Consider the following 13,166-nt stretch of genomic DNA (forward strand, 5'->3'; position numbering starts at 1 on the left):
AAGGTTGTTTAAGAAATTTATCCATTAAAATATAGGGGTCTTTGTCACTGACTCATAATAAAAAGGAATCTTTGTAATTTATCCTAAAAATAAATAAAAAAAACCGACGCTGCTTTTTTTCGGTTGGATTTCCCTTTCGTTTATGCGTTAAGTGTAGGAGATCCCTATTCAAAAAAGTGTAGGAGATCGGACCCGAATGGGAGTGCATGATAAGTACACAGACAGATAACGACTCGCTCAATCGAAAAAATTGCGTAATCTCCTTCGACTTTCCGTGAAACCCACCTCAACCAACAACAGGACTCTTCTAAAAAACAAAATACAGGACTCGACCACGAACTCAACCACAACTTCCCGTCAGCCCTATTTCATTCTGTGGGGGTTTAACGAACTCATAAATTAGTCTGACGAAGTTGGTTGATAGAAATCATGGTCTGGGGTTTCAGTCTCTGTTACGAGGTCTCCGAATTAGATATTAGTTAGATATAACAGTGAAGATGAAGCCAGAGGAGGAGAAGAGAGACGATACAAATTCTACTTCATGGCCACCGAAAACACCATACGAAACAAACCAAGATGGAGAAGGGATGAGGATTTGGGGAATTCTCTTGTTCGGTCTGATTGGCGCCACCGCCACCACATTTGCTGTAAGTGCCCTGCTTATTTTCTTATCGTTCTTCATTTGCTATTTTACCCGCTTTCCGTATCATTTCTCCTTCTTTCATATCCTTGAAATATCTCATTTCAAATTCTCCATCAATTTGTCGTGTCCTAGACCGGAATTTGGAGGATGGATTCCATTGATCTTTGCAAATCGTAACTTGGGTTTTGGATTTAGGATTTATTGGATTACTCTTTTTAATGGTTTAATGACCAAGAAAATTCTTCATAATTTATATAGATTATAGAATTCTGTTATTTGCAATTTCTCTTCAGGTTGTGTTTTATTGGCCATTTTACTCGTTGAAACATTAAATCAATTCGGTTATTTGGTTCAAATCTCTGGCGGGCCTGCCATGGGTTAGATAGTGGTCAATGGGTTAAGCTTCGCGCATTTTACTTGACTGTGATAGACCGTTATCTGGTTTGAGGAAGTAGGCTGAGTTTCAGACATCCTCACTGGTTTTGTCTTTTGCTGTCTGTTGGGGTTTAGGGGCAGGGGACAGCCATATCAATAGAAAATCTCTTGGAATTCAAATAGACACCTTAGCAATTGGCATTAGTAATCCGTGCTTGTAGGAAGTTGGTGAGCATTAAGAAAAAAATGGATAAAAAGCGGTCCTTGATTAATCTGACTAAACTCTTTTTGCATGGATCTGAAGGGCGTCTCGACCATTTCCATGGCTTTCCCAAAAATCATAGTAAGGCTTATTATGGAAGCATATCTAGGTCATCCTTTGCTGCTCACTCTTATCACTCTCAAGGGTACCTTTTGGTCCAAGCAATATACTCTCGAGTCTTGACAAGCCATAGAGGGTATTTGAGTTTGTAACAGGTCCTCATCATGTGCATTGTTGTTTGACATGCATATGATTATATGAGGTATCTAGAGACCAAGATATTTGGAAATTTGAAATAGATTTGTGAATGCATGAGACTGAGAATATATTTGAAATATGAATACTTTGCTCTGTCCAACATTGCCAACTTTCAGAAAATCAGCTGCCCCTGTTATGTGATTCTAGAACATATCAGTCAGGTATGTTGCCCAGGCGGCTAATCCAGGGGGGTGAATTCAGTTGGAGGCAAACTCTCCCTTCAATCCAAGATTTAATTTTGTTAGATTACAACACAAAGATTCATAATCTCCTAACAAAAGAAATGGACGATTGGGTTATCATCCTTAACCCAAATCAATCTTATGATTTGTATCAGTTAGGAGAGTGATGGTAGGGTACTTGCCAAGATCTTTTCATCCTAGCTAAGCATGAGTTGTTCTAATTACAAGTGCACTCATCACTATTATCTGATCTCCTAATAATTATTCTTATTCTAGTGAATTGTTAGTAAAAGGATTCTACTCAATAAGATCTAGGAAGGAGAAAGAGAAACTAAGAACATGCAACACACACAGATATATACTATTATATAGTGATTCAACCCTCCTCACCTACATCTACTCCTCAAAGGCTCTCCTTGAGAATTTCCACTACACTATTTACCTAAATAGTACAACAACCAATGTTCTCTGGTGCTGGCTACACCATCCACATGATCGGTATTCTTCGGTGTTGATCACACCATCACAAACAAGTTTTCATAGTGCTGGTTACACCTCCTTCAAATAAAGATATACAATTTTCATGGTTCAAACTATTCAACTCATTTGCACATGTTAGGGTTTCAAACATTGTATGTAGAATTATCCATAATGTTTACATATGGTCCGAGAAGTCCTTCCTTGTGCTATACTTTCATTTAGATTTTGATACTTAAGACTGGAAGGTTGGAATTCCTTTGGTTGATTTATTCTGATAGAAATTGTTGAGCTCATTGTCTAGAATTTCTTTATGCAGATTCTAATCATTGAGTTCTCCTTTTTTTTTCACCATTGTTGATTCTAGGAGAAAACATGATTTGAAACATTTTTAAGTTCATCCAGAAGCTGTTCTATTCTTTTTACAAGAACTATGTTTTTGCTTTTATATTGAGACCCCAAGAGCAAATCTGTCAAAGCTTTCATATTTTTACCATTGCTTTTCTCGATAGACCTTTTTTCTTTCTGATAATTTTTTTCTCGACAGACCTTTCAAAAGTCCCCTTTTTCAATTGTTTAAAGTACAAAAGCAATCACTGCTAAGACAAAGCATTTAATGTGACCCAATGGTCTAAAAAGAATCTACCCAAGAGTCATCTAATTAATCTAGGGTTCACTCCTTGTCACCCAAAAATAATTCAAAATCAAGGGATGAGTCCTTCGTCCATGGATTGATTCTTAGTGCGCATAGGTCAACTCCTAATGTTAATGGGTTGACTCTTTGTGTTCATGGTTCAACTCCTATTGTTCATGGATTGACTCTTTGTATCCATGAGCTAACTCCTTAAACCTAGAGGCTTTTCATATTTTATATTTTCGACCAAGGACTTAGGAAGGATTCTAAAACAATCAAGGCTGAGTTTCTGAGGTCAAATAGGCATATATTTACCTCGTAAGGTCCATATCTAAGGTCTTGATTTCCTTTATTTGTGTGTATGAAATGTTTTCCATAAAATCGATCCCAAATGGTTAAATATGCCATTGAAGCAAAAACATGTCGGTTGCTTATGTTTGTTTACTTAAATATGCTGATACTTGAGCAGCGATCTTTTCTTTGCATCACGAACCAGTCACTTGAGATGACCAATTCTTTGAAACACAAGCAGTAAGTGGTCTTCCTTCAACATCAACTGCTTGATTCTCAGGATACCTTGAAGCTTGAGAAACACTTTGACTCTTCCTTCGGTTGCTGACTTCTTTGAACTGAATAATGGACTGAAGCTTGGAGCTGCATAACCTTCTTTCATCTTTCTTCCTGTTACGGACCTTGTTAAACCATAACACATGCATGTTGAATAATACTTGAAACATATGTAATTACTTTAACACATTTAAACACATTCAAGGCTGCAAGATTCAGACATGATTAGCATAGTCTTTATGGTGAGTTTGCTGTCATCAAAATGCATTTGGCTTTCAGTCAACAAGGTATAACTGTAGAAGTCAATTGACTTTTATCAGTCTCAGGTTATTGATATAAACTGTTTCGACTGCTGCTACAGTAGTCCGAACATGAAGAGGAGAAGAAGAAGAAGAAGAAGAAGAAGAGAAGAAGAAGGGTCTGTCGAAAATCTGATGGTTAACCCATCCAGTCGACCCCCTTAATCTATATTAGATTCTAATAATGTTTACAAAGACAGAAATGCCCTTACTTAAGTGTGGGGCAGAGTAACTCTAATAACACTGCCACACAAGTAAGTTACTTAATAAATAGAAGAAGACTAAACTACCCCTATTTGGCACATCTTAACACTCCCCCTCAAGATGGAGAATATATGCCATATAATCCCAGCTTGTTACATAGATAGTTCACTTTCCCTGAGCTTAGAGCTTTTGTAAACAAATCTGCCCACTGGTCATTGGAGCCCACATGTTCTGTATTTATCTCTCCGGCAAGAACCTTCTCTCTCACAAAGTGGCAATCAACCTCTATGTGCTTTGTTCTCTCATGAAAGACAGGATTGGATGAGATATGGAGTGCAACTTGGTTGTCACAGTACAATTTCATAGGTTTATCCATGTGAAACCCAATTTCTTGTAGGAGATTCCTCAGCCACACTAATTCACAGGTAGTGTGAGCCATGGCCCTATATTCGGCTTCAACATTGCTTCTGGCTACAACCGTCTGCTTTTTACTCTTCCATGTCACAAGATTTCCTCCTAGAAATGTGCAATAGCCTGTAGTAGATCTTCTGTCACTCACTGAGCCTGCCCAGTCTGCATCTGTATACCCAACTACTTCAAGTTTTCCTCTTGGTTTATACAATAGCCCACGGCCTGGAGCTCCTTTCAGATACCTCACAATTCTAAGGACTGCATCCCAGTGAGGTATACGAGGGTTCTGCATGAATTGGCTCACCACACTAACTGCAAAGGAGATGTCGGGTCTCGTGATAGTCAGATAATTCAGCTTTCCCACTAGTCGTCTATACCTTCTAGGATCTTCAAATACTTCTCCTGTATCACTGCTCAACTTAACATTTGGTTCCATAGGGGTCTTAGCTGGTTTTGCACCTAACAGTCCTGTTTCTTCCAATAGATCAAGGACATATTTCCTTTGGCACAAATTCACACCTTGTTTTGACTTGGCAACCTCTATTCCCAAGAAATACTTTAATGTTCCAAGGTCCTTTGTTTGAAAATGATTTTGCAGAAATACCTTTAGTTTGCCAATCCCCAATTTATCACTACCAGTTATGACAATATCATCCACATAGACCACTAATAAAATCTTCCCAGCTTCTGAGTCATAGTTGAACACTGAGTGATCAACCTGGCATTGCTTCATTCCAAAACTCTTCACCACTTCGCTGAACTTCCCAAACCAAGCACATGGAGATTGCTTCAATCCATAAATTGCTTTCTTCAGCTTGCACACCTTACCACCCTCCCCCTGAGCAACAAACACAGGTGGTTGCTCCATATATACCTCCACGAGATCACCATGGAGGAAGGCATTCTTTATGTCAAGTTGAAGGAGAGGCCAATCATACATAACTGCCAAGGAAATTAGGACACGAACGGAACCAATTTTAGCCACCGGAGAGAATGTCTCCATGTAGTCCACACCATACAACTGTGAGTAACCTTTAGCAACAAGTCTGGCCTTCAGACGCTCCACACTACCATCTGGCAAGTATTTCACAGTATACACCCATTTACAGCCCACAACATGCTTCCCAGGTGGGAGAGTAGTAAGTTCCCACGTTTGAGTATGTTGAAGAGCAGAAAGTTCCTCCTCCATTGCCCGCCGCCATCCAGGTGAACTAAGAGCTTCTTGAACATTGTTAGGTATGGAAATAGAAGACAAAAGTGAAACAAACTGGCGATGTGAGGTAGAAAGACGAGATAATGAAACAAAATTGGAAATGGGATGGAGTGTAGAACTACGTTTACCTTTCCGTAAGGCAATGGGTAGGTCAAGATCTGAAGGTTCAGCAATAGGAGCCATGAGAGGATCCGCAGATGAGGTAGAAGTAGGAGGAGGGGCCGGTGTCGTTTGACGTGTATACACTTGTCGGATTGGTGGTCGTTCAATGGTGACCTGCACTGAATGAGGAGATGAGTCTACTCCAACAACAGCTTCTGGAATTGAATCACTGATAGGAAGAGGAAGAGGAAGAGGAAGAGGAAGAGGAGGTAAGGGTGAGGACAAGGGTGCTTCATGACTGGAGAAGAAGGGGACAGACTCAAAAAATGTGACATCAGGGCTGACATAGCACTTTCGGGCAATGGGATTATAACACTTGTACCCTTTTTGAGTTCGAGAGTAGCCAAGGAAGACACATTTAATTGAGCATGCATCTAGCTTGTCTATTCCAGGACTCAAATTATGAACAAAGCACACACAACCAAAGACATGAGGAGTTAATGGGAACGGAGATAAAGTGGGAAACAAGATGGAGAAGGGGGACCGACCATGAAGAATAAAAGAGGGCATCCGATTAATGAGAAAACATGCAGTGAGTACAGCATCACTCCAAAACCGTTTAGGAACATGCATGTGGTGAAGCATAGATCGAGCAATTTCAAGAAGATGACGATTCTTCCGTTCAGCCACCCCATTTTGTTGAGGGGTGAAAGCACACGAGGTCTGATGAATAATGCCATGCTGTTCTAAATACTGTTGAAATGCAGTAAGAAAGTATTCACGACCATTATCTGAACGGAGAACTTTGATTGGAACACCAAATTGTGTGCGTATTTCTGCATGGAATTTTTGAAAAATGGAAAATAATTCACTTCTTTCTTTCATTAAGTAAATCCATGTCATTCTTGAACAATCATCAATAAAGGAGACAAAATACTTGTACCCATTATAAGACTCTCTTTTGATTGGACCCCAAACATCTGAATGAACCAAAGAAAAAGGACTCAACATACGACTCTCAACTCTTGGACTGAAGGACACACGACGGTGTTTACCAAACTGACATGACTCACATTGTAAAACTGACAACTGACTCGATGATGGAACCAACATCTTGAGAACCTTGAGAGATGGATGTCCCAGTCGGCAATGCCATTGTAGAGGAGTAAGGGAAGTCTGAAGTGCAATTGAAGATCCACCGCTGTCAAGGTAATACAATCCACTAGCTTCATGCCCCCCACCAATCTTCTTCCCCGTCTTGAGATCCTGAAAAACACGTGGAAGGAAAGAAGGTAACAGAACAGTTAAGAGCTTTGGTTATTTTACTAACAAACATAAGATTGAATGGAAACTTAGGTACATATAAAACGGATGATAAGGGGACAGAAGCCAAGTCAACATTACCAACACCACAGATAGGAGATGAGGACCCATTGGCAAGTGTAACAGTTTGTGATGTGGAGGTTTCAGAAAGATAAGAGAACACACCTGGAGTCCCGGTCATATGATTTGAGGCTCCAGAGTCAATAATCTAGGAAGGAGTTTTAGATGACATGCAAGCAATACCTGATTGGGCATATGTGGCAGTGGTATGCTGTGAAGTAGTTTGAAGGAACCGTTCATACTCATCACGTGGAGCACTCACCATCTCCCTCCCAGAAGTAGATGTAGATGTGAGAGGTGTTCGGTCTGCCAGTTTACTGTCACTAATAGCAACCTCGCCTGCTACAGCATGATTAGCCCATTTAGAGGGAGGGCCATGTAGGTCATAACAGAAATTCACTGTGTGTCCATCCCTACCACAATGAGTACACTTCCTTGTAGAGTTATTTTTTCCTCTGCCACGGCCTCCCCCTGAGTCACGGCCACCCCGACCAATCATGGAATTGCCACGGCCCCCTCTGGAATGACCTCCCCCTCTGGAATGACCACCTCTAGCTGTCACAAGTGCTGATCTATCATACTGTGTGGGGTTCTCTGTCTGGCCCAAAAAAATTCTACGAAGTCTTGAGAATACTTCCTCATAAGTGTAGGAAGAGTAGAGCCCCCCAATATTTGAGCTTTAACTGGTTCATATTCCGACTTCAGCCCCACTAAAAATCTTGTAACATCTAGCTGCTCCCTTTGCTGTTGTTGAACTTGAATATCTGGAGTAAGGGGATGATAGACATTGAGTTCATTCCTTATATTCTTCATGCAGGCATAGTACTCTTCTAGTGTTTTGGTTCCTTGTTGTAAATCAAAGTACTCCTGATACAGCTGATATACTCTTGTTGTGTTATCTTGTCTAGAATATAACTTCTTAGCATGCTCCCATATATCCTTAGCCGTATCAAGGAACATGAAGTTAGCACTGATTTTGGGTTCCATACTATTCCACAACCAAGTCATGATTTGAGCATCTTCTTGTTCCCAATCATCAAAACCCTGGAGAGTCAACCGGTGGCTTCTCATCTCTTACATGCTTTACTTTCTTCTTTGCCTTGAGAAAAACTTCCACTGATTTAGCCCATGGAACATAGTTCTCCCCATTTAGCTTAATTGAGGTAATTTGTACCCCTAGGTAGTCGGAGGAAATTACTATACTAGGTTTCTGATCATTGTAGCCATCTCCTATTGCTGCCATTGTACTCTTTCACAGTTGTCTCTAACTTTACTTCCCAGCTACAAGCTGATTGATGTTGTTCACAGTTTGATATTTCAGCACCTATTGCAGCTTCTAAACACCACAGTGGAAGCACACACTTGTTCTTATTCACACTACTGCTGACTTCACACACTTATGTCCCACATAAGCATCGGTTTACCTTTCACTAATCACAAGTAGAGGCCCTCTTACAACCACTCAAGCACCACAACACAGTCAAATCTGCTGCACCCAGTTCAGACTTGTTTAACACACTTAAGAGGACATTACACAACCACAAGGAGTTCGGCAAGGTCACTGCATTCTACCTTCCACCACTCGGCCACTTACAGCAGCCCTAACACCATTCAACAACTTATAGCAGCTCTACACCATTCAACAACTTACAGCAGCCCTACACCATTCGGCTATTGCACACACAGCCCTTCCTAGGGCAACAATGAACCTAGTTCTCTAGGTTCTACTCAGTACTAACAGCTTCTTGTAGGGTTTCTACCCAGAAATATAAGTAACACTAGAAGAAGAGAGAACTGACCTTCCTTTGAGAATATCAATCAACCATTCACTGCTGAAGTCACTTTCCTTGTTGAAGAAGATTATGCGCAGCAGAGAGACAAGCTGTAATGTTTCTGACCTAGGGCGAACCAGTTCTCTCCATCGACTGACCATAAACGAAGGTGAAGAGTCACGAACAATGCTGAGGTGCTTTACCAACTGACTTAGGTCAGGAGCATGGCTCTGATACCATGTTTCGACTGCTGCTACAGTAGTTCGAACATGAAGAGGAGAAGAAGAAGAAGAAGAAGAAGAAGAGAAGAAGAAGGGTCTGTCGAAAATCTGATGGTTAACCCATCCAGTCGACCCCCTTAATCTATATTAGATTCTAATAATGTTTACAAAGACAGAAATGCCCTTACTTAAGTGTGGGGCAGAGTAACTCTAATAACACTGCCACACAAGTAAGTTACTTAATAAACAGAAGAAGACTGAACTACCCCTATTCGGCACATCTTAACATAAACAATCTAGCTGGCCTGTATTTAGATGTGAATTTTCCTCAACTATTCCTAATTTGTAGACCAGAGTTGAGTAAACCCTTACCTGCAAACAGTGTTACATGGACATGGAGATAGACACGAGAATTAGAATCCTATTTGTGTTTGGGAGTACAACTCAGAAAGATGAAGAATCAAGGACTTGTAGACACGTCTATAGAAAAGTATAATCTATTGCAATAGTCTATATTTTGTTGAATTTTAACATTATAAACCAATAGAAAAAGGTCTAAAAGATTATATTATTGGTCCTTATAACATTTTATTGTAAAAATGTATTCATTGCATATATATTAGCTATTCATTTGTGTTGAATAAGCAAGGAGAAAAAGAAAAATGTCACATAGAAACATCTTTAAATAATCCATGGAATGTCAGAGTCTGATACATGTTCAGCACGAACACTTAACCCATTTGGGAGAGTCCATGCAACACTGTCCACGAAAGAAAGGACATCACCCAATGTTGGTCCTGGTTATCCAGGGCCTTAGGAGTGGCGGACTAGATACAAACCTACTCTTTGGAACTTCAACACAAAGTGGCTGTTCTCAGACTTGAAGCTGAGCTTGAGATTTTCCCATTGCAGTAAGCATTGGTCTGATTGATGTGGTTGTTGGAATTTGAAACATACTTCTGCAATCATTTTTGGAATCAATACCAGTGGATATAAGAGTTACTCCCATGAGAAAATATCCAAGAAGAAAAAGAAATTCATCATATTCATAGGTTAACCTTGATCTCATTGATATCTATATGGATTTATGAATCAAAACGTAGGTTGTTTCACCATATATGTTACTATTGTTATTGTTGTTGCTGTTGCTGCTGCTGCTCTGTACAACTTAGCAATAAAAAGGAAAATGAAAAACCTTTTACAACCAGTTAGGAAATTTATAATATTTGCTCATTATTTAAGATGTCATTTTTTGAAAACACTTCTCTAATAGTTGTGATCATTGACCAGGTTGGGCAGTTGCGCCGGACTGCTGACTGGTTCTATGCTCAGGTACAAATTATTGTTCTTGCCTTATTTTTTGAATCCCAAAGCAAGCACTTCTTTGTCACATCAATCTCTTCTTTGATGAACTTATGTCCACTCCACTTAAAGTCTTCTAAAATTGTAAAATTCAAGGGAAACTTTTCATTCATGTATGGGAGCTAAAGCCAGATGTAATAGTTAAGGGCAGAAAGATCTTGCAATATTTTAATTTAATTACCTCAACAGCTAAACAAATTAGGAGTCATTTCTTGGTGCAACAGTAAAATCTCGAGCTGATAAGTTGAGAGCAGTGGTTAGAGTCTGAAATTGACTTCTTTGTTCAAGAAAATGCTGAAGGTTAGATCTGTACCCAGCCCACCCCTCCCAAGACCCTGTATGGCGAGGACCAACATTGGGTTATGGCCCTTATACAGTTATACCTAAAGAAATTAGTTCTTTATGAAGCCTTGGTTTGTGCTTATATTGTTAGGCTCAAATACTTGTAAACACATCATAAGTGTTTGGATAAGATAGTGAGATTTGATCACTTGATTTTAAGAAGATTGGCATTCTCCTGAGCATGTGTACTATGCAATGCTAAAGAGGAAATGGTTCTCCATCTTTTAATCCATTGTCCCTTTAGGTTTAGAGTGTTGTCCTACACTAGGGGTGCTTCCATGTACTTCTGGATTTCCCTAATTGATTTCACCATGGCCATCTAAATTGTTTCTCTATAAGGGAAAAATAATTCCTTGAAATCTCCTCCCTTTTGCTTCTTTTTGTTTATTTGGAGGAGAAATTGGCCTATTTTTGAGGAGTAACCCAAGGGAGAAAATTCAGGAGGAAACCACCTTCTTTTCATACTCTTCAATATTGAAGGGTTTCATTCTGTTAGTGTAGCATGGTACCCATGCCTGGTGATGTCACAACTTACAGAAACTTGCAAGAGCTTTGAGGAAGATTTTCAGGAAGCAAAAGAAAAATAAAAAGAAGAGAGAACCAGAGAGAGAAAAAAAGTGGAGATAGAAGGGGTAGAATCTCACTACTTTTTCTTACTTTGGGATTGGAATCTCATTAGTCTGATGATGGAAGCTTAGTTATTTTTGTAAATAATGTGACTCATCAATTGAATTGAAAAGATGCCTATTCAAGATTGGCTAGGCGATGGACTCCTTTCTTTCCATCCATTGCCTCTGATGGCTAAACTATGATGTGAGCTAGCAAGTACTGCCAGCTGCCTTTATAGTGGGTGGTAGGCATTGGATCAAAGGAGAATCAAACAGAGTATCATTGTATCACATTGGGTAGAGTCTCTTGTCTCTTGGAGGCAAACCCAACTCGAGCAATTAATAAGCTGTTATTAATTTGTAAAAAATGGGTTTTAATACTATTTATGGAAAAATGCTGAACTTTCATAGATTTGAGGCCTTTGGAATAAGGGGGTTTTAACTGTATGGGACTGTAGTTAAGTGGGTAGAGCCCATCCCTGATGTATCATGAATCTTGTGGTGTTTGTGCTGAGATCTATGTTAGTTACAATCAGCCTAAAGGGTTGAATTGGACTTAAGCAGTTCTAGAACTTGGTGAGATTGAATTGGTGCCGATTGTTTGTATTGGTGTTTGGCCAATGTCAGTACAATTAATTGCATTCATCCAACCTAATGGTGCCTGTGTCAGCCTGATCTTAGTAGAAATCACTGATTGTAGATTTAGTTGAATTTCTTGTGAAAGGAAAAGGGGAGGAAGATAAAGATCTCAGTAGTAGAGAAGAAAAGAGAGGGAGAAAAGAGTAGGAAGTCAACCAGGATTCTTAAATTAACCCAGCCGCCAACCCCTCATGATATTTATACTTAACTTAAAGGATGAGATATTACAAGGATGCCCTTAGTAGGGCGGCTACTAATGTAGCTGAACAGTCACAACTTGAAAACATAAACTAATGGGCCTAAAGCCCAACAACTTCCTAACTAAATAGCTTAAAATAAGAATAAAAAACAACTAGGCCCAATTCAACACTCCCCCTTAAGTTGGGAGTAAATGTCACACATTCCCAACATGCGTAGATCATGCTCCAGCTTATTCTTTGCAACACCTTTTGTGAGAACATCTGCGAGCTGCAGATCAAAAGCAATGTATCGAAGACAAACTTCTCTAGAAGTTACTCTTTCTCTGATAAAATGTCTATCTACTTCAATGTGCTTAGTTCGGTCATGCTGGATTGGGTTATTGGCAATGTTAATTGCTGCCTGGTTATCACAGTATAATATCGTAGGTTCTTCTGCCTGTACACCAATTTCTTCTAATAGGGAACGGATCCAGAGAAGTTCTGAAACTCCATGTGCCATGACCTTGTATTCAGCTTCAACACTTGATCTTGCCACCACTGTTTGTTTCTTATTCTTCTACGAGACAAGGTTACCCCCAACAAGGGTGCACACTCTTGAAGTTGATCTGTCATCAAGGCATGCTGCCCAATCTGCATCTGTATAAGCCTCTAGTTTCAACTGTCCATGATCAGTAAACAATATGCCTCTGCCCGGGTGTCCCTTTAGATAAGCAAGAATCCTGTCAACTGCCTCCTAATGCTGGACTCGTGAAGCATGCATGTATTGACTTACCACACTTACTGCATAAGAAATGTTTGGTCTTGTCATACACAAGTATAGCAGCCGACCCACAAGTCTCTGATATCTCCCAATGTCCTTTACTGGTTCACCTTCTGATGCATTGATTCTATGGTTCTGATCAATAGGGGTACTGATTGCCTTCGTTCCAAGTTTCCCTGTCTCTTGAAGAAGATTCAAGACATACTTCCTTTGAGAGATAAAAATTCCATGTTTTGATCTTGCAACTTCAAT

General features: G+C 39.8%; 1 protein-coding gene across 3 annotated transcripts in view; it reads left to right on the forward strand.

The window, feature by feature from the left end:
- The first annotated feature begins 219 nt into the window (after window positions 1-219).
- The window catches only part of LOC104591226 (Chaperone DnaJ-domain superfamily protein), a 45,320-nt gene continuing 32,373 nt past the window's right edge, over window positions 220-13,166 (forward strand). Inside the window, exons 1-2 of one of the 3 annotated variants that reach the window (XM_010250016.3) lie at window positions 220-647; window positions 10,294-10,335. In XM_010250016.3, the coding sequence (XP_010248318.1) occupies window positions 498-647; window positions 10,294-10,335 (192 nt within the window). In that variant the 5' untranslated portion in view covers window positions 220-497. The remainder of the gene's footprint in view (window positions 648-10,293; window positions 10,336-13,166) is intronic. The other 2 variants (XM_010250015.3, XM_019196616.2) reach the window with 2 other exon arrangements.

The sequence above is a fragment of the Nelumbo nucifera genome, chromosome 6 (genome assembly GCF_055504915.1).
Source record: "Nelumbo nucifera cultivar China Antique chromosome 6, China Antique-T2T, whole genome shotgun sequence".
Taxonomy (NCBI): domain Eukaryota; kingdom Viridiplantae; phylum Streptophyta; class Magnoliopsida; order Proteales; family Nelumbonaceae; genus Nelumbo; species Nelumbo nucifera.